The 21048-nt window shown below is 35.4% G+C and overlaps 1 protein-coding gene across 3 annotated transcripts in view; it reads right to left on the bottom strand.

The window, feature by feature from the left end:
* LOC109848343 (probable LRR receptor-like serine/threonine-protein kinase At1g06840) overlaps window positions 69-21048 on the bottom strand; it is a 27056-nt gene continuing 6076 nt past the window's right edge. For all 3 annotated transcript variants that reach the window (XM_020417795.1, XM_020417793.1, XM_020417794.1), the window contains exons 4-21: window positions 19344-19415; window positions 19106-19177; window positions 16226-16369; window positions 16061-16132; window positions 15850-15921; window positions 14705-14779; window positions 13847-13915; window positions 13636-13704; window positions 13405-13476; window positions 13107-13193; window positions 12962-13030; window positions 11614-12107; window positions 6558-6713; window positions 4705-4988; window positions 2810-2861; window positions 2076-2323; window positions 1309-1443; window positions 69-648 (exon numbers count right to left, since the gene is read on the bottom strand). In XM_020417795.1, coding sequence (XP_020273384.1) covers window positions 313-648; window positions 1309-1443; window positions 2076-2323; window positions 2810-2861; window positions 4705-4988; window positions 6558-6713; window positions 11614-12107; window positions 12962-13030; window positions 13107-13193; window positions 13405-13476; window positions 13636-13704; window positions 13847-13915; window positions 14705-14779; window positions 15850-15921; window positions 16061-16132; window positions 16226-16369; window positions 19106-19177; window positions 19344-19415 — 2578 coding nt within the window. In that variant the 3' untranslated portion in view covers window positions 69-312. The remainder of the gene's footprint in view (window positions 649-1308; window positions 1444-2075; window positions 2324-2809; window positions 2862-4704; window positions 4989-6557; window positions 6714-11613; window positions 12108-12961; window positions 13031-13106; window positions 13194-13404; window positions 13477-13635; window positions 13705-13846; window positions 13916-14704; window positions 14780-15849; window positions 15922-16060; window positions 16133-16225; window positions 16370-19105; window positions 19178-19343; window positions 19416-21048) is intronic.

The following is a 21048-nucleotide window of genomic DNA, read 5'->3' as shown; positions in this document are numbered from 1 at the left end:
CTCTTCGTGCTCTCAGTAAAAAATTCCAGAATCGTAAAAATCTACCATGTGTTTATTTCAACAGTTCGTCGTCAAACCAGGAATATCATTGCTGCAACCAGCTTGGAACCGGCTGCAATATTCAATCTTCAAATGAGAACATATACATGCGTATATTAACACTGGAATCTCTCTCAAACAAATGTGGACTTCACGATTAAAAAAATTGTGTATTAAAATAATACATATCGAATAACAGAAAATAAAACCGAGAGACAAAGGTCAGCCAGAATATGTTTCTACTTCACATATACATAGTGATACTCGTTCTTTTCACCGAGGGGTGATCGTAGGTATCACCCCGCTTATAAGGTTGCTCCCAGAGACATCAGTGCAGGGCTCTCTACTGAGTGAAAATGGGGTCACAACCTTCGCACTGTCTGCAGCCATAGAATCTGATGATGGTGTATTAGCATCAGCTTCTGGTGTCATCCTCCAAATATTCTCTAATTCTCTTACTACTTCAGACATTGAAGGTCTTGAATCTGTTTCATCCTGACAGCATCTAAGAGCTAATGATACAAACCTTTCGACGCATTCAGAAGGATATGATCCCATGCTATTGTCAATGACTGAGAACATCAAGCCGGAATGATATGCAGCATTCACCTAAGATCACGGGGAACTTTCATTAATATAGCTTTAATATTTCTAAAAATACCAGATCATATATAGTATGTAAATGGTCTCTGTTAAGCAATATTACTACTGAAATAAGTATAAACCATGAGTTTCTTGATGTTACTAGACCAATGGTAATAATGCAAAGAGTAGGAAGGAAAAATTATCTCAAGATAGTTATTGGACACAATATATTTCTGTAAAAGAAGATAACATTTTCCAATAGAGTGTGATATACGTACTTATAAAATTAAAAACACACTGTTTCACAATAGTAGATTACTATCCATCGAAGATTTAATTCGAGCATTTTGTTTGCACGGTCCATTTATTAGAAATATATTGTTTGGTCCAAAAGTATACGCAATGTTTCTAAGAGATATATATGTGCTCAAACAAGATAAGAAACCATTTGAATCATATAATTGCATTTGTCATGGAAGTAAAATTTTCACACGAAATCATCTGATTAAGATGTTATCCATTCGTTAGACAAACCTCTCTTAAATGCCTAGGTACACAGCACATCAGGGGAAAAAATTATTAAGTCTGAAAATAATAACCCAACTATCATTTTAGGAAAAGATAAAACAAGAAGCCTAGGCAGAAGGATTCAGGAAAAAATGTCAAACCAAGCAAGTCATATACCTCCCGAACTATATTTTTTCCATGGGAAATAGCCCTCATCCCTGTCAATAACTCTAGAAACACGACTCCCAAGCTGTATACATCACTTTTATCCGTAAGCTTATGAGTCAGGAAGTATTCTGGATCAAGGTAACCCTGAAAGAAAACTACATATATAAGTTACTGACAAGAAATTTACAAACATTATCTACTGACACATAGTATATAGGTGCCAATTTTAATACATATCAGCATCTGCTAAGCGCCCAGTAACCAGCACTATTTTAAATTTAGCAAGTATGAACTATGAATTATTAAAAAAAAGAGCGACACAGAAGCAGGATAATATATATTCAAGTGAAACATGGTTTTAGTCTTTTCAGCAGCATATACATTTTGAAGTTTATAGAAATAGGTATACTACATGAAATTTCCAACATTAAAAATGGTTTGTGTTACACATGGAAAATTTATTCCAAAAATTGGAGAAACAGTGGATTCCTTCAAACTAGGTTATCAATTCAATGTTTGCTAGGACTAACTGGCTATTCAATTCCGAGATGCACTGTCCTCTACTAATTTACATGAGCTGTCCTCTACTAGTTTACAGAAAGTACTGATTTCTTATAACTACCATATTCAAGAATGAAATAGCCCTACGCAAGAAACTAATTGTCAAGTTTCACAAAGATAAAGAATATTAGTAATGGAGAAGTTATGCCTGGGTAGAGGACAACACCAAATTTGTGTAACATCTGAAACAAGTGATTTCTTAAAGTGGACCTTACCGGGGTGCCCTTCACAACTGTTGACACATGACCAGGCACAGTCCCTTCAGTGTCCGGGACCGGAGCGAGCCTTGAGAGCCCAAAATCAGCAACCTTTGCAGTAAATCTGGAGTCTAACAATATGTTGCTGGCTTTAATATCTCGGTGGAATATAGGGGGATCTGCTTCTGTGTGTAAATAGAGGATGCCCCTTGCAGAACCTAGTGAAATGCTCATCCTCATGGAAAAAGTCAAAGGTGTAGATTTAGCTGACACATAAAAAAAGAATATCAATTAGAACACAAAAAACCACAAGCATAGAAGTCCCATTGAACCCTTATTATACATGAAGGGCCAATTTTTTTTATAATGTTGTATAAAAGCGATGTTTAGGTCGCATAAGACATAAACTTCAGCTACAATAATATGTTAATGATAATGTTCAGAGTATCTCTAAATGGTTGAGTTACCAGGGTCATATTCATTGAATGCATGGTTTGTATCTTTATTGTCAAAGTTTTCATTTATGTTAAGGCCTCAAACATATAATTATTTTCACATAACAAGCAGCTGATGCAAGAATCGAAAAAATCACTAAGTAAACTCATACAAACTGATTCATATAACAAGAAATATAATTTTGGTTCAACAAATAGCTTCAAAGTTATTTTGGTTCAACAAATAGCTTCAAAGTTATTTCAATCGATGTATGATTCACCACATGAACTAAAAGTAAAGAATGTCAAAATGCTTACCAGAAAGGTGATCGCGCAAAGTGCCATTTGGCATGAACTCATACACCAACATCTACAACAGAACACATCAAAAATTACATGAGATTCCAATATTCCATTTACCTTAGCAACTACAATCCCACATTATAATTTAGACAATTAGCAAAAGTAGCTGCTACAGTACTTGTTTATAATAAGTGTAAATAACAACAATCAGCCGCAATCCTGGTGCATGTTTTGCTGTTATGTTGCAGTTAAACAAATCCAAGGGTTAGGGATAGAAACTAGTAATAATTTCTTTTAAAACTCTTTGGATAACTATTCTTTATTGAAATTTTGCATTTGGTCCCCAAGGCAATATCTGTATACTCACGGTCAAGATAATGGGATGTCATACTATATGTGCCCTACTGTCCCCCTCTTGCTTTCAACTCTTTATTTAATTGGATAGCCATTACAGAACAATTGATCTACCTAAATCGAGAAAGCAAAGAATAAAGGTTCCAACATTAGGGCTAGTCAAAATTTCCAAAGATGAGTAGTACAAGAGGAACATAGCAATGGTCAGTATTCGGTGAACATGTGGCAAAAAAGTGTTAAATATGCTTTTTTATATACAAAATACACAAACACGGTAACAGACACATGCTAGCTGGCATCGGCTATCATAGGAAATTTTTATTCTACAACAGAAATTTCAACATCACCATCCATTTTGTTTCATACCTTAAGCATAGTTGCACCAAAAATATTGTGATTCCCCTACTCTTTGTCCATAAACTTAGATATGAATAATGTTCTGCTACGGTAAAAACAATGACTGTGCAACCATCCTATGGAAGTGTATTACACAAGAGAGACACAAGATTTTGGGTATATTTGTGTTTTAGATCATAGAGATCAAGATTTTGCCTCAATAAAAGGAAAATTTTCTTCCTGAGGTAACTGATACCAATAGGTATATGTACAAAGAGAGACTGTACATCTTCCTACACATAAAGGCAATCCATGAAAATTGGAATTTTCCTTTGTTCAAATTGATCCATAAATTTTCAAAAATAGCAGCAGCAAAAAAAAAACTGATTATCAGTTTTTTATCAGTACTCCAAGTAGCCGCCAAATGGGACAATCAAAAGTATCAAGGTATTATCCATCATCAAGAATATTTTAAATCCATCAAAGTTGGTGTACAATGGTTTCAAATCATTCAGATCATGACCAAAGGCCTGGATTCTCAACTGTATTTGTGGTACATTCAGCCATTGATTGAGTACTACTACATAGGAAACAATTTGGATTCATTTGAATTTACTTTTAGGTGCTTGACTTGAAGAAAACCAGCCTCAAGTAGAACAACTTGAACGGTATGAATATTCAATTGAAGCCAAGGTCCAATATCGGTTTCCAAATCCTTCCAAAAGTAGCTAAATTTCTCCACTTTCTTCCGTCTTCCATATGTGTGCATGAATATGTAGATAGATAGTGTGCAAACGAGTCTGCTTTCACCAATGTTACCCTTCGGTAGTGGTAGAACTTAGCCAATGGGAAGTCTTATAACCTTTTATGATTACAACCCAAGGTCAGTATAAGCAATCAGTCTATGACCACATTTTAGGAGGAAAATCACATATTTCAGGAATAATATCACATGAGAAATTTAGCATTTTTTTCACAAGATTTATACTCTTACGTATTATGTAGTATCACAGCAATATACTGGAATCTTGTTTGTAGATTTCAAAGCCATGTTAGTTTATTACTGCTGTTAGCCTGTTACATCACCCAAAAAAAAGGAGGACCTTCAATAATGAGTAATCATCACGTTTCAAGCCATTATCCGTTTAAGGGAAGCAATGCTCAACAAGTGATAGCATAACCTAATATTAGGATATATTAAGTATACAAGAGAACATTACCTGCTCATCTTCTTCATCGCAATATCCAACCAAAGACACTAGGTTCCGGTGATGTAGCCTTGACAATAACTCTATCTCAGTGAAAAATTCCTTTGATCCTTGTAAAGATCCTTCTTGTGCACGTTTTATAGCTACAACTGTTCCATCAGCTAAAATGCCTTTATACACCTTCCCATATCCACCTTGGCCAACTAGAGCAGAGCTATTAAAGTTATTTGTCGCCAATGACATTTCTTCAAATGTAAAGTCTTTTACACCATCAATTTTGATTGGAATTTTTGATGCTGCATACACGTAAAAATAAGCATATATCAGAATGTTTTTAGTTGAAATTTTTGTCATGGAATCAAATTCACTGGAAGTAATTGTACATCCAAACATAACTGAACAACTTATCAAAAATTACTTACTCCGTTAAAAAAATATCACAAAACAAGCAATCGGCATCACAATTCCTTAATCCTTTGCTTCCAAATCTATAAGAGACTAATTTTTTTTTAAAGCATCCCATGCATCCTAATGGATATGGGTCCAATTACACGAGTAAACAACAGTTTTTGGTCACAGTACATAACTCAAAGTAAGGCGCAGAAGAAATGCAACAATGGATACATCAACCAGTAATCATCTAAATCCTCATTGACCGAAAGAAAACATGAGATAGTAGTAAATATCAATTGATTGTTATCAAGATATCTGCAGAAGGTTTATTTCCATTTATATTCTTTGTAGACCGCAGTTCTGATTCTATAGAGCATGTTAACCAAAACAATGGAGTGAAAGAAAAGGTGTTTTCTGAACAATTTTTTTAATAGTTTTCCATCTTATTGTACAAGACTAGCAATGCATGCTCTTCATGAGGGTTTTCAGTAGGTTTTTCTTTAAAAAGTCCACAGCTTCAATTCCATGCCTGATAATCCTCCCAGTAAAACGTTGAACTCCAGCATGCTAGCCAATTTTTCAAACAACTCCCTAAGTGAAAGGAGTAAATTTCGTAGATCAATCACCAAACATGTAGTTCAATCACCAAGTTCAGAGGTGAAATGAAACTGAAATGTCAGAGCTTGTTAAGAAAACAATCAATTGCAGGAGGAGAATGCATTAAGTTGCAAATATTCTAGAGCTTATATTAAGAATATGTATATATGTTCAATTTACATGAACTACAGAATAATAGGAACCTAAACAAGTGCTACTCCTTTGTTGTTTACTGATTAAGCTCAAAAATTCAAATTACAATGAAGTAAACTACAGGCCCCTAAAAATGTAACACTTGAGGTATAAGTCTTGAATATTAATTGATTATGTATAGATGAGAAAACTACAGTGATGGGCTAAGAAGGATATCCCTGAACACACATCAATACGCATGGGATAACGGTTTAGGTGCACGACAGTGTGTGTGTGTGTGTGGGGGGGGGGGGGCCATTGGAGAAAAGTTCTTGCCCACTGACCACATAGTGAACCATCAAGATTGATTGTTCACACCATCAACTATGATCTCCATGCCAAAAATCTTTATGGATGTAATATCACATGCCTTCACTCGTGCATCATTAATGGCAAAATGAAAAGCTTTTCTATTTAAAAATTCGTACTATATGGTCTACAAGTAATATCCAAATCACTAATTTTTATCCATGGTTGTTTTAGGGCACAACAAAGAAATAGAGCATATGTAAAAAAAAGGAATTCAAGGAATATTACTTCGGAAGATGATAATCAAAAAAGAAATGATGATGATGTCCATAGATGTCGATGTCATTCAAGCATATACAAGCTGATTCACTAAAATTACAAACAAAAGAATGTCTAGATCTTCCGGATAACTCTTATAATGTCTCCATACTTACATGAGCGCTTTCCTGAAAGTGTCTTATATTTGGAGTTCCTTCTCATTATAAGAATCATGACAACTGCAGTTACAGAAACTGCACCAGCAATTGCCCCTAAAACAACGCCAACTATGGCACCGGTGCTCAAACCCGTAATTGAAGAACTCGGAATCACTGTAAAAGCAGAATATGTTTTCTCAAAAATTAGTGTTTTGCAGTATAAATCTTCAAAGGTGTTCTAAAAGTGTCATGCAATGACTGAATACGAGGAATTCAAATTATGACTTCCAGTACTTGATTGAATAAGCAAAAACTTCTCGCAGTTACAAAACAATAGTTATTTACAGGATATGTTCATAAGAATTGTGTAAGTGATATCATGGCACCTACACTGATATAATTTAGTTCGGACAAATTTTCAAAACAATCCTCTTTGGACTTTTATTCTCAAAAAAAGACCTATTTCGAACTTATTTTCAAAAAACGATCTGGTTTCAGTCTTGGCGCTGAAACCAGATCGGTTTTTGAAAATATTTCTCTGAAACTTCACGGGAATTAAACTCCCGTGAAGTTTAGCAGATTTTAACTAACTGCTAAAACTTCACGGGAGTTCAACTCCCGTAAAATTTTATTGCTTAAACAAACTTCACGGGAGTTCAACTCCCGTGAAGTTTGTTACAGTGCAAAAACCCCACGGGAGTTCAACTCTCGTGGAGTTTCAGACAAATTTTCCAAAGAATCGCCTCTGAAAAATTAAGTTTGTAACTCCACGGGAGTTGAACTCCCGTGGACTTTGGCCACGCCTATATAAGACGTAGACCTGTGAACTCATTCCCAGCTCCCACCCCTTCCCCACCCTAAACCCTAGACTATCTCTCCCTCGTCCCCCACCGGTGCCGCCCCCAGTCCCCACCACCACCACCGTCGTCGTTGCCACCCCCAGTCCCCACTGCCGGAGTTAATCGCTCTCGCCACCGTTGTCGTCGGAGTTCACTAGAAATTAGGGCATCAACAAATTGAAGGTAAAATATTTTTAAAAAAATTCTCCTAATTTCTTGTATATTCTCACTATTTCATGATGATTACATGTAAAAAATTAGATTTTAGAAATTAATTGTGAATTATTTATGATTTTTGTGAAGAAAAATTAAATAATTTTGTGGATTTAGAGGGGAAATTATAAAAAATGTAAAAATCAGTGTTACTACGTATGTTTGACATCGATATATGAATTTGGTTAAAATTATGGATGACTAAAATTGAGATAGGACTTAATGGTAAGTAACATTTTTTAAAGTTTTTCTGTGTAATATTAATCTTGAATTTTTTACTCTTCAGAGGTAATGATGAACGATGGAATCGTAATTATTTGTTCATATGATGGGAAGATTAACTATCTCGAAAATAATATGCTCGTTTTATGAAGGAGGTCTGACGAGACCGTTGTTTATAACAAAATCGTGTACTTTTGATGAATTGGTTAATGAATTACACAAACTTACATTAACCAACTCACGTGAGTATCACCTCAATGTTATTTGCAATTATCCTGTTGTGGGGAACAGAACAAACGACATTCAAATATCAAGTGACTATGATATGGGTCTCATTGGAGTATTACACGACGAGAAGTGTTCGATCGAATTGTTCAGTGAAAAACATCAGAGGAATTTGGGTAAATCGTTGAATCCAAGATTTTAAATATCGGTTATCGGGGATTTATCGGACGGCCAAAATCCTTATCGGATAGCGAAAATCGGGGATATATCGGGGATAAGTAGTATTTATCGGAGTGATATACTGGATGATGTGTATATATAATATAACAATAAAAAAATATAATCTAATCATGCTTAATGAAATATAAACATACCAAAATATAAATCATCATGTTTAGAATCACTAACAAATTGTAGAAAGCGAAACTTGCATCATAGCCTTAAAAAAATATAATGTTAGTCAAAATGGGCCGATAATCCCGATAAAAAAAGTCTTACTTATCGGCCGATAAGTGCCGATAACGCCGATAAATCGCCGATAAACCTACAAAAACGATAACCGATAAAAATCCAATTTATCCTAACGGAGAGCTCCCAAATCCGATAACTCGGCCGATAATATCAATTATCGGCCGATATTTAAAACTGTGGTTGAATCACGACGGAATGTACTCCCGCATGTTGGAGGACCTTGAAGTTGACTTCATCGGCTTTTTATCTCCGTAACAAGATGAAAATTGGACATAATCACAATACATGAACGGTCCTTCGTTTGTGGGCACTTCAAATGCTTTTGATACTAACACGGTCCATCAAGAAGATAATGCAAGTGTCGAATCCGAGAATGATGATGAATAATACGGTTTACAAATTAATAGCATGACGTTGATAGATCATGATGAAGGGGATAACCAACACATTAACAGATGTTATACTAATAATGAGTATGTCGTCTTAGAGGATCCGTCGTCCGATGAACTTCAAGGAGAAGAATAGATTGATAACTCCATGATGGAAAGTGTTCCTATTGGCACTATAGCGGTGATGATACATAGGACGATGACTTCTCATTCATGAAGGGGGATCTTTTTGAAAGTAAGGAGAAATTGATCCATGCGCTTCGCTCGTATGCCATAACAAAAAATGTCAAGTTTAAACCAATAAAAAATAACACAACAAGCTATAATATGGTTTGTTTTTATCGCAAAGATGGCGAAGACGAAGATAATGATGGACACCACGACGACAATGCAAAATATTCTTGAAAGCTTAATTCATGCTCAGGAGTAAGAGTAGGCGGGCATTTTAAAATCACGGCATACAACGGACTCCACACATGTAGCAATCCTCGATTAGAGATGAATAACAAGCATGTGTCCTCTTCTTTTATATATCAATTGATTTTACTGCATCTAAGAAAGGATCTTGATCTAAGGCCAAAAGATATTAATCTTTTAGTGCATAAAGCGACCAAGTTAGATGTATCATACAACAAGTGTTGGAATGTTAGGAGGAAGACAATGATAAAAATATTCGGGGATTGGAACAAATCTTATGAGATCTTACCACATTATCTTGAAACACTCAAAAGAAAAAATGATGGGACTGTCTTTGAAGTATCATCAGATCCTGTTGATGGCGAAGAATGACGGTTCACAGGTGTATTTTGGGCATTTAGGCCTTGTATTGAGGGGTTCCGATATTGTCGCCCTCTTCTTAGCATTGATGACACTCACTTATATGGTAAGTACAAAAACGTTTTGCTTGTTGCAACCGGAGTTGACGCGGATGGCGGGTTGTATCCTTTAGCGTTTGCAGTGGTTGATGTTGAAAACATAGAGAATTTAACATGATTTTTTACATGCATTAGATATCACATCCCTAGTGTGGGGACGCGACCGATTACATTCATATCTGATAGGATGAAAGGAATTCCATGAGCACTTCAACGATATTTCCCGTCACCATATGCACATAGTTATTGCCTGCGACATATCAGCGACGCGACATCGTGAGTTTTACCGAAATGAACTTGATGGCCTCCAACACGAACAGGTAAATATAAAACTCGATTCGTTATGAATATTATAGTTTTGTTATTGATACTGATAAATATTTTATCTTATTTCAGTTCAAGTGGAGACCTTATTCACCGTCGGAGCTCGATATGCATACTCTTGCATCTATCTGTCGAGATAGTCTCGACTTGTGGAGAGCCAGAGTTTCATTGATCTGTTGGGAGATTATGGAGATACATGTCCCCGACTGTGTGCTACGGTAATTTCTGCTCTCTCAACATGTGCTAGAGCCTGTCGAGCAAATCGATCGTTGACGACGACCTACATCGCACCTTACCGACTAGGTCGTAGTCCATGCGGCTTACATAGATAGGTGGACTCACAGGTGGGATTTCATACATGATACAAGAGACACATTTGTTGACTATACCGCGTATATGTGTTTGTATTGGGATATCACACGTAGATAGATCACACATGACCCACAACCATCAGCTGGACACATGTCACGCCCACCGACAGACAGTTATATCCCTAGTGGGATGATCGAGAGAGATTATGTAAGTTTCTAAGCTAAATTATAATATTTTTTATTGAGATGGTACTTAATAAATTGTTTAAGACTCACGTCGACGAGTTTGCAGGCCGTGAGGACAGGTCTCGATCATTTGGGCAAGCGTACATGCGACGACGACGGTCACGTGATGATGAAGCTGGTACTTCGCCTGGTGATGGAGCCGACACTTCGCATGCTGATGGAGCCGGTGCTTCTCAACCTCATACACAGCCGGATACTCAGATAATTGAGTAATCGAGGCTCATCAGCAAGAACGCAGGGGGCAGGTAAGAGCAAAGGGGAGGGGGAAGAGAGGGAGAGGAAGGAGAGGAGTTGTTTTGGGTTGTATGTGAGCTTATTTTGTTAAAAATTATAACTTTTATGAATTTCAAATGCTATACTTTTGTAGATCAATTATTATTTATATATGTACTCTTTGTGAGTATTGTTTGATTCATGTTTAATTCATGGTTGAATTATGTATATATTGTTGTAATTCAGTGTATATGAGATCAATTATTGATAACAGGTAAATATAACGTATATGAGTTACGTTACGTATATACAGAACATGCACAGGCTGCTGTGCATGTTTTGTAAAATCTGCAACTCCACGGGAGTTCAACTCCCGTGGAGTTACGGGCTTAATTTTCCAGAGAGCGATTCTCTGGAAAATTTGACTGAACTCCCGTGGAATTTTTGCACAGTAACAAACTTCACGGGAGTTGAACTCCCGTGAAGTTTGTTCAACCAATAAAACTTCACGGGAGTTGAAGTTTCGGAAAAATATTTTCAATAACCGACCTGGTTTTAGCGCTAGGGCTGAAACCAGGTCGATTTTTAAAAATAAGTTCGAAATAAGTCTTTTTAGAATAAAAGTCCAAAGAGGACTGTTTTGAAAATTTGTCCAATTTAGTTCCTACAAAAGTAGCAAGTTTGGTTAAGTCCTAAATCAATGTGTTCATTTTTTTTCTACAGAAAATATTTTCTAGTAGATATACCTTTTGCATAAGATCCAAGAGTGAAGTTTATGAGTTCATACGGTCCAAAAAGATCTGAGTCAGGAATCAACCATCCTGTGAACATGCTCCTGATCCGTAGGACTTCACTTGCATTAAATAAACTTGCCCTATCTGGAAATAACTTCAAATTCATCTTAAGTCTTGGACCTTCCTCCCAAATAAATGAATCAATGTCCAACTGATAAAGCGCAATGTCAAGACCATTTGTTAAATATTCCTCGAAATCATCAACATATGGGAGAAAATCTGAAAGCCCTGGACTTTTTAACCGGTATCCAACTCCAAGTGGAACAGCACAAAAGCAAGGTATGGAAGATTTTGGATTATATTCGTAGTCGAGTTCTGTAGGACACGACTGACATCTAAAATTCGAATTTGTTGACATTCCAGATGCCGGATTTACGATCTGAGACAGACAGAATTGGATTATGTTGAGTTGATTTGCTCTTTCACAAACAGGATTCCCATACAACCTGAGCAAAATTTCAGGCATAAGTGAGACTCATAAGAACTATTAAGATCACTCCAAGTTAAAAAACAAAATAAAAAGGAAAACAAAAATGCTGAAGCAGTAACCAAATTACAGGTCAGGAGAATGCAATACATGTGCGAATCAAACAATATATCGAAATTCAAAGGAAGTTTATTTCAGATCCAGCAGTTATTGAACTTTTATCCATCAGTCGAGCAATCAGATCTGCTCATGAGAATGAAGCAGAGAATAACCAACCAGCATCCATATGTAAATCAATTCCTAACTGTTTCCGACCTCATCATTCTCAAAGGTCATTACATGAATACAGGAGTATATGAAGCCATTTGAAGGAGAAAAGATAGAGCATTCAAATCTGTTCATAAGAATCAAGCAAATAATAACCAAGAAGCATCCGCATAAAATCAATCCTCAACTGTTACCAACCTCGTCATTCTCATAGGTCATGACATGAAGACAGGAGTTTATAAAGCCAATTGAAGAAGATAGTCATATGAAAAGGAAAAAACATTCTAAAAACACGTTTACTGCAAAGAAGTAAAATCATGTAAAAGGAGTTGACTTTTGGTGATATGTTTAACTGTCATATTATATCGAAAGTGATAACCAAAGGGGGGCAAAGGGAGGGAAAATATATCAAGGGCGACAACCACGAGAAATTTTAATGTAGTTGAATATGGAAGAAGAAATCGACAAAGTTGTCTAATGGGATACAAACAAAATACCATGACATCTGAACAAGGACATTGAGAAGGTACATCATGGTTGGAAAGAAAATACAGCTAGTATGTTTTTCATAATGACTACTAGAATAAATGTGAGAGAAAAGCATACAAGATGGTGACATTTGCAGGAGGCTGAAGAGCATCTGAAATATTCGTGAGAGAGTTATTCTGGAAATCCCTGCAAAATTGGAAAAGAATTTAGTACAAATCATAAAAATCAATTTATATGATGCATTTTTCTAAGAAGATCTTACACGATGAGACTTTTATTTCCAGTGAAGATCATATTCCTCCATATAGAAGGTGGAACTGAGCCAGTAAAATCGTTGTTGTCAAGCGACCTACAAATAGAACATGCAATATCCATTGGATTATTCTGTGGTGTAAACTTTAGAACCAAATTCATCTGCATAAAATTCCCGTCTAAGAATCTTTACGAATTAAGTTAATCCATTAAAGGTTAACATATGTATTATAACATTAGCTACTAATACAAAAGGCAACACTGTTTAAATGAATAAAAGAAGAAGAAACATTAAGTATGTCACTCACAATCTCTGGAGATTAGGAAGTCCAGAAAAGCTCAAGGGAATAGATCCATTAAGTAAGTTGTTTGACAGGTCACTGCAGACATTGCGGAAAACAGGTAGGATAGGCATTAGTTATCTTTCATATATCACTAAAATTAAACAGGTTGAATAAATAATTAATGAAAAAGTCTTTGAAAGAGCCAGAAAAAAAAAGACAATCAACTGAATGTATAAGTTCAGAGTTCATGCTTACATGGTAGTGATATTATTGGAAAGTCTAGTAGTTGGCAAGGGCCCTGTCAAGCGGTTCCCACTAAGATCTCTGGACCATCAGAATATCAATTTTAAGATATAATCACAATAATTAATTAATAAAAGAAATAAAATTGATGATAAATTGAAACCAAAAACAATTTTCTTCTTTTTACACATGAAACAACTCGTATATCACTTCTGGCACTTACAAGTAACCAAGTCTAGGTATTCCACTCAGGTCAGGAACAGCTCCTTGTAGGTTGCAATTTCTAAGACTCCTGCAAGAGCAGAAAAGAAAATTAACCATTATTTGCTAGTATGTGTATTTGGTAATACACATGGTGTATAGATATTAAAATAAAAATGGATGACTGATAGACTGAAAAATGGAATTCAAATATGGAAAAGCTACTCAGATGCTGACATCACATATAGGTTCCATAAACTGAACCAGAGAGTGAAGGACATGAGTTACTTAGCAACAAGATAAAAGAAAAGAAATAAAGGCAGAAATTAAGAGTTTGACGTGCAAAGTTATACATTTGAATCAAACTGCATTATCATTTAATAAAATAAAAATTCATGGCATTATTGTGATCCCTTATTTCACACACAAGGGAACCCACAACTATCTACATCATTTCAGAAGTCAGAAGACATGGATAATGATAGATAGCATTATTGTGGATCATCAATTTGCAGCACTTACCACGCGATTTAGTTTGCATGTGTAAAACACCAGTACAGTAACTATGTACATTATCTTTACTTATAATATCCCTTGAGTAGGATTGATATAATATATTGAGAAATAGAAGCGCAAAGGTTATATGAAATGGGAAATGAAAAATAAATGACGTGAAATCAAATAGATATTTCCACGCAAATTTTACTCCCTACCGGGAAACTTCCTGATAAGCAAGGAAAACAGGATTAAGTTACAAGAATCTAAGTTCCTGTGCACGTTCTATATGGGCATCCTTTATAAACATAGACATACAAAACAATTAGTTAAAACATACTTACAATACATAGACATACAAAACAATTAGTTAAAACGTACTTACAGTTTCAATAGTTGGGTCATATTGGCATAAGAAGCTGGAATTGTACTCCCACTAAAGTTATTATTATCAAGCTGACTGCAACAAGAAAGGGAGAAAACAAATCAACCAGATGAAAATAAGCTTGTAAATCTGTGCATGGAGAAAGAGCAAAAAAACTAATATACATCAAGTTAAGAAGACTTGGTCAGACTACTTAAACCAGAAGGGGCACAAGATGCAGAGATAACCCAGTATACATATGAGACATAATCAAAAAAATTATTGTACAGCGTGCATATTCTAGAAAGAATTTTATCATGAATAGCAAGAAAATTCAAGGAAAGGAGTTGTAGTTTTACATCTGATTAGACCCGCGTTAAAGAAATTACACGAAAGGGCATTTCATAATGCAATGGGAATTTTTTCCCCTTTTATTCACATGCATCACATATCGTAAACCCTGACACCATTATATGCAGAACATAGAAGAAAGTGTGTTTCACATAAATCATGAACACTCTTACACATGGGCATAAAGCTCTCATCATAAATGTCAGCTCTCATCATAAATGTCCGCATATACGACTTCAACAACAAATAGCATTCCTAGGTGTGATCTTCTTAACTATAGTCTTTGATAAGCCACAAATATACTTAAGACATAAGTCAATAGAATATACTCAGGAAAAAAGAAGTTTGGCTCCAAATTCTGATAAAAAGAGATGTGTTAGGGCATTCTAGACCAATACCGGATCCCCAACCCTACAACGAAAAGGAGGGAAAGAAAGAAATAAACAAAAGGAGTATGCCACACCAGAAAGGAAAATGAAGAATACCACATCAAAAGAAGAAAACTACTGTTCAAATATGTGCAGAAGAAAAGCTGTCTTATTATTATCATCAAATAGTAGTTAATCAACAAATATGTGGTCCCATTATATCTGCATAATCGACTGAAAGTTGATTTACAATGGCATTCTGTAATCATCTATAATTGAATCGTCAGTAGAAAATGTCAACATTACTTGCAAAAACAGAAGCAATAGCAACCATCCTAATTATAAAACTAACCATCAGCAGAAAATCCTATGATTTATTTTTGACGGAGTTTTCACATGAAACAGCAAAATAATAGTCAGTCCTAATTAGAATTGGACAATACATACAGAATAAGCAATTTTGGCAGTTTGTAAAGTTCAGGAGGAAGAGATCCCGATAAGTTGTTGTTGTCCAGTAACCTGCAATTGTCCAATTTACTAGTAAGAGAAAGAGAGAAAATACTAAAATAAACACAGAACTTGAAGTACCAAATGACAAGAATCAAGTAGAAGCACTACAATAGAGCGTGAAGTAGCATATACGATGAATGTAACTTACAAGTGAACAAGACGTGGTAAACTCGACAGCTCGGGTGGAATTTGTCCACTTATTGAGTTGTTATTCATGTGGCTGAAGGAAAAAAGGACAAAAGACCACCATAAGAAAAACTATAAGAAAAAACACCTTCTAATCACAAGATGAGAAACAGGAGTACCAACTTACAAATGCTTTGTTTTGTTCAAGTTCGCAAATGACTTCGGTATGGGCCCAGATATGTGATTCTGGTCAATTTGTATTCTATCCAAGTTAAAAAGGTTTCCTAACTCTTCAGGTAAAGAACCGGATAGTTGGTTACCATTCAAAAGCCTGCAAAGACAGATATCATACTGATTCTCAATAAAAGTGGATAGTTAAAAACAAGTCAATGATGTCTTTGAAGAGTAAGTAGGTAATTCATGAGCAAAATATCTACTTTAAGATGATCTAAGAAAGTCTAATTGAAATTCATCTATCAGATGATACTGTAAAACTTACATGAATGAAATTTAATGTTTAGATTCATGTAACTGAATATTTTATTGAAGACCCAGTAGATTCAACATGCATCATGGTCTGAAAGGAAATAAGTAACTAACTCTGAAAGCCAGCTTCACATTAGAACTTGAAGTCTCTTTATATGGGATTTGAATATGCAACGCAGTCACAAAATTATCTTTGAGTTTCTTTGATGTTGAAGCATAACTAATTGTTTTCTAAATTGTTAGAGAGGATAAAAGATGTTATTGAAATCGTTACATTAGAAAACTGTACCATCAGTGAAATTTTTTCTGTCAAAGGACACTTCCACTGCACAAAAACTCCAAAGTTGTGGTGAGGGTTGACGGTTATAACTTTATTCCAACATGACTCTACAGATTGAGTGCCCTTTATATGGGGACTCATGCAGTGGTAACTTTTTTTTTTAATCCACTTTAGATTCATGGCTAGTGGGAATTGAACATGGGTTTCTTTGGTAGCTGGTCAAAGCACCCTTCCACTACACCAAAACTCCAAAGTTATGGGGAGGGCTAGGGTTATAACTTCATATTCTTAGAAAAAAAATCATATGTCATAGCCTCCCTTTCAATATCAGAGCTGCATTTCTTGTTGTGGACCATATGTCCTCCATAAGGAAATGGCTCCAAACTATTCTTGAATATCAAAATCTTAACTATTCAGAGGGAAATTTAGAATATATGATGTTTGTTATAAAAACATGCAAATACATCCCTTAGCTAGAAAGGTAGTCTCTGCAAAATCAAGCACTTTGCATTTGAAATAAGCTGCACAATCTAAATGCTAAGCATGGTACATACCACAAAAATAATTTCTCAAATAGTTTTCCAGAAAATCATCTCCTCTGAATTTTTTTATAGATGAAAAGAGGTTTTCTCTCTCTTATTTGTTTTCTTAGCAGAAGTTTTCAGAAGAAAGGAGGTTCAGTTAGTGGCCTCAGCCACGGACTCAGGTGCAAGAAGAATAGAATGCCCATGAAAATGCAACAATTAATCCTTTTTACACGTCTGAAGTCAGATATGGTTTGCATTATCATGAAAGGTACGCTGACTTGAGGAAATATTTACCAAACCCACAGCGACAAACCAAGTTTGAGTTTCAACTACCATGTTTCCGTGTTTCATAGGTGAGCGTACAGTGCCACAAAGAAAAACTGGACTAAAATATCTGAGTGAGAACAACTAAAAGATATGAAACCAACAGTATCAGATGGGAAGCACAATAGATTCTTTTAAGGAGGAAACTTACAGAAATTTGCTCATTTTTTTCAGGATTGTTGGATGAAATATGGCAACAAAAAGTGTGGCGATGAAAAAAGTTAGAGAAGAACTTGGAATCAGAAAAAAAAAGAAGGTAACAAAATTAACGAAAGAATACTAAAAATGATTATCTATAGAACTTTCTGCAGTGACCCTACACAACTGAAACCATGATTTGATCAGAATGAAATTTAAAGTTTAAAATTTTCTCAACAAGTGAGAACCTAGAGCCTTTATAATAAGCTTTCGAAACCTCGACTATTTCTCCCCAACACATTACGAGTTGGCCCAAGTAAATTAAGCATTAGCTTTCCAAACATGAAAGGAATATTAGAAATTTTAGAATATGACCTGAAATCCCAGCCCACTTATGTTTCAAGTTGACAAAATTCCAATACTGCCATTATAATTCATTCGGTGACAGGGCACATCAATATCAGACTCCTTCCTAGTACTACAACCAAAAAAGACAACAGCTTAATGATAATTTAGACTATGCATATATTTGACTACAATCAATTTCAATTAGGTTTTCTTTATGCAGTTGATCGTGTATATTAATTTGCATTCCCGCTGATGCAGAGATAAGTATTAAAGTAAATGTGGACTGATGGTGATAACATCGGATACATGTTATAAAAAAAAATTGTCAGATCAAGTTGTTTTTAGTGGGAGATATTTTCATCTCATATAAAAACCAGTTCTTACTTTACAGCTGATATTGCATAATGTTATTGAAGTTTTCTTGGAAGGAGGTGCTTTATATTTCAGCAAAGTATGCTACGATATTGGTCTTTCCCTGATATTGATTTTCCTGTGGCACAAGACAGGTTTAACTTGTGCAAATTTATATTGGAATCCAACAATAACCATGATTCTGGCTCCTTGATATCTAATCAAATTTATATAGAAATTCTCACAGATAAGACTGGAACTAAGAAGAATAATAAAAGATATCTAATCAATACAAATTCTTTATGCATACATGAAAGGAGAAATTCTAATAGGATAGGCATTATTTCGTTGATACAAGTTATTATTTTCCCACATTGAGAAATATGCTGACATGTTATGAATATTCCTGGTATACTCTAAGCCAAGAGGCAGAGGCACCAATGACTTCCTTCTTATGCTTAGATAATCACTTAAACAAGGTACAACGGAGTCAAAGTCAAATGACAGGAGAATGAACAAACATGCTGGAGAATATAGGTGAAGGTAAGAAATATCACAGAACATCAACCGCCTTTTAAGATCTATTATTTGACAGATGATACTTTCAACTTACAAGAGCTTGAGAGATGTAATATTGCCTATCTCCTTGGGAATAGAGCCAGTAATCCCATTCCACATGACATCCCTTCAAAAGAAGATTCAATAAAAATTCCATTAATATCATCTGGAGATGTATACAGTAAGGACAGAAATTACTAAATTCATCAAAAAGAAAAAGAAGCAAAGCACCAAAACTTGGGCACAAATTTAAATTTTAGGTTTGTTGATTAAACGACTCTATATGAACTTACAAAATTTTCATGTAAGAAAGACGACCAAGCTCAGGCGCTAAGCTTCCTGAAAAATTCATCCTTAGCAGCTGCCTGCAAGCAAGAGTAATTTTTATCAGTAAGGACTGGAAAGTATGGTTTGTAATTGTAAGACAGCAAAACTCTGCATATGGCCACATGTATGCACATAATCTAAAATATTTCCACAAGGATACAAGAGAAAATTTGATCCATTAAAGAAAAAGAAAAAGAAAAAGAAATGTCTTTTGCTGTACTTAGGCTTTTTTTCTTTATTATTCCTCATATTTACACCGTATTAAAAAGCTTACCTTAACCAAAAAAAGAAAAAGGAAATATTAAACTTGAAAAAACAAACAAAAATAGGAAACAGACCAACAATGCTCAATAAACTAATAGGCTCCCTGTGGTCCCCCCACCCCACCCCTCCACCCCCAAAAAAAAACCCCAAATGTAAATTAATCTAGGGATAAACCATTCAGCTATTAAGCAATAGAAGATGCTTCTTTAATAAGTGTAATTTAGGCAAACAATTGTAGACAACTCGACCACTCTACCTTTCATTGGGAAGAGAAATGACGCCTTGGCTTATATCACTTCTAGAGATAATTCAATCCTAATGGTTATTCTTGTCATATACTCATATATCCTACCGTTTTAGGTGTTATCAAGTCCATGAGAATCTAAGCCAGTTGTTCCTTGTTTCAGCTTAGACTTCAACTTCATGACAATAAGCTAATTTTTTTCCTCCGACCAAATGGCCTACTATAAGTCTATAACTATATTAAGCCCTCATATTGTCTATAGCTTCATTGGTAAGGAACAAGGTTTAACTCCATGTCAAATAGAGGAAATCGGCGATATGTCGGGGGATATATAGTAAATATCAGATTGCCATATCTGATGGTGTGTGTACATATAATTAGATAAGTAAACTAAAATATATCAATAAGCAATATTCAACCAACAAATCCAAACAAAACAACCAATACAATTGCACATGAGGTTACAAACTCTAGATTTCTTCAACACAATCTAAGATCTAGTGATGAATTATAAATCATAGTGGAATTAAAGCCTTTATTCTTTGATGAGATTGATGGCTAATCAAAATTACGTGATTGGTCTTCTTATTTATAAATTAGGACTCTATCTTAGTAACTAATAGTATCATCAAAGCTACAGCAAAACACGGAAAAAAAAATAAAACTGAGAGGGGAAGAGACAGTGAGACGGGGGAGAAAGAGGGAGAGAAACTGAGAGTGAGAGAGAGAGAGAGAGGGAGGGAGGGAGGGAAAGGGAGAGACTGTAAGAGACAGGGAAATAGAAAGAGAGGGAGTATCTAACGTCGTCGAACCATTGTCGAAGCCCCTGATAATCCTAGTTTTTAGTTTCCACCAACCGAAGCCAAGGAACCTTTGTGTTTGGGTCATAGAGATGGAAGTTAAAGAAGAAGAGAGAGCGGAGTCGCAGGGATGGAAATCAAAGATGAAGTTAATCAATTTGATTTGGAACCAAAAAAGCCCTAGATGAGATATACTTGTGTTTGGGTCTGGTCGGGTTCTGATGCAACTCAAAACCCGATGACGGCTCTATTCTGATCCAAAGTCACACATACCGGGCGCTTTTTTCAGACGAAATTGCGCCCGATATGTCCGATATGTCCTCGATATGAACCCAAAAACGGCATACGGCTTGGAGGAGGCCA

Source organism: Asparagus officinalis, chromosome 7 (assembly GCF_001876935.1).
Source record: "Asparagus officinalis chromosome 7, Aspof.V1, whole genome shotgun sequence".
NCBI lineage: Eukaryota > Viridiplantae > Streptophyta > Magnoliopsida > Asparagales > Asparagaceae > Asparagus > Asparagus officinalis.
Note: the sequence above shows the minus strand (reverse complement) of the source record. Positions and strands in the feature narration are given on the sequence as shown.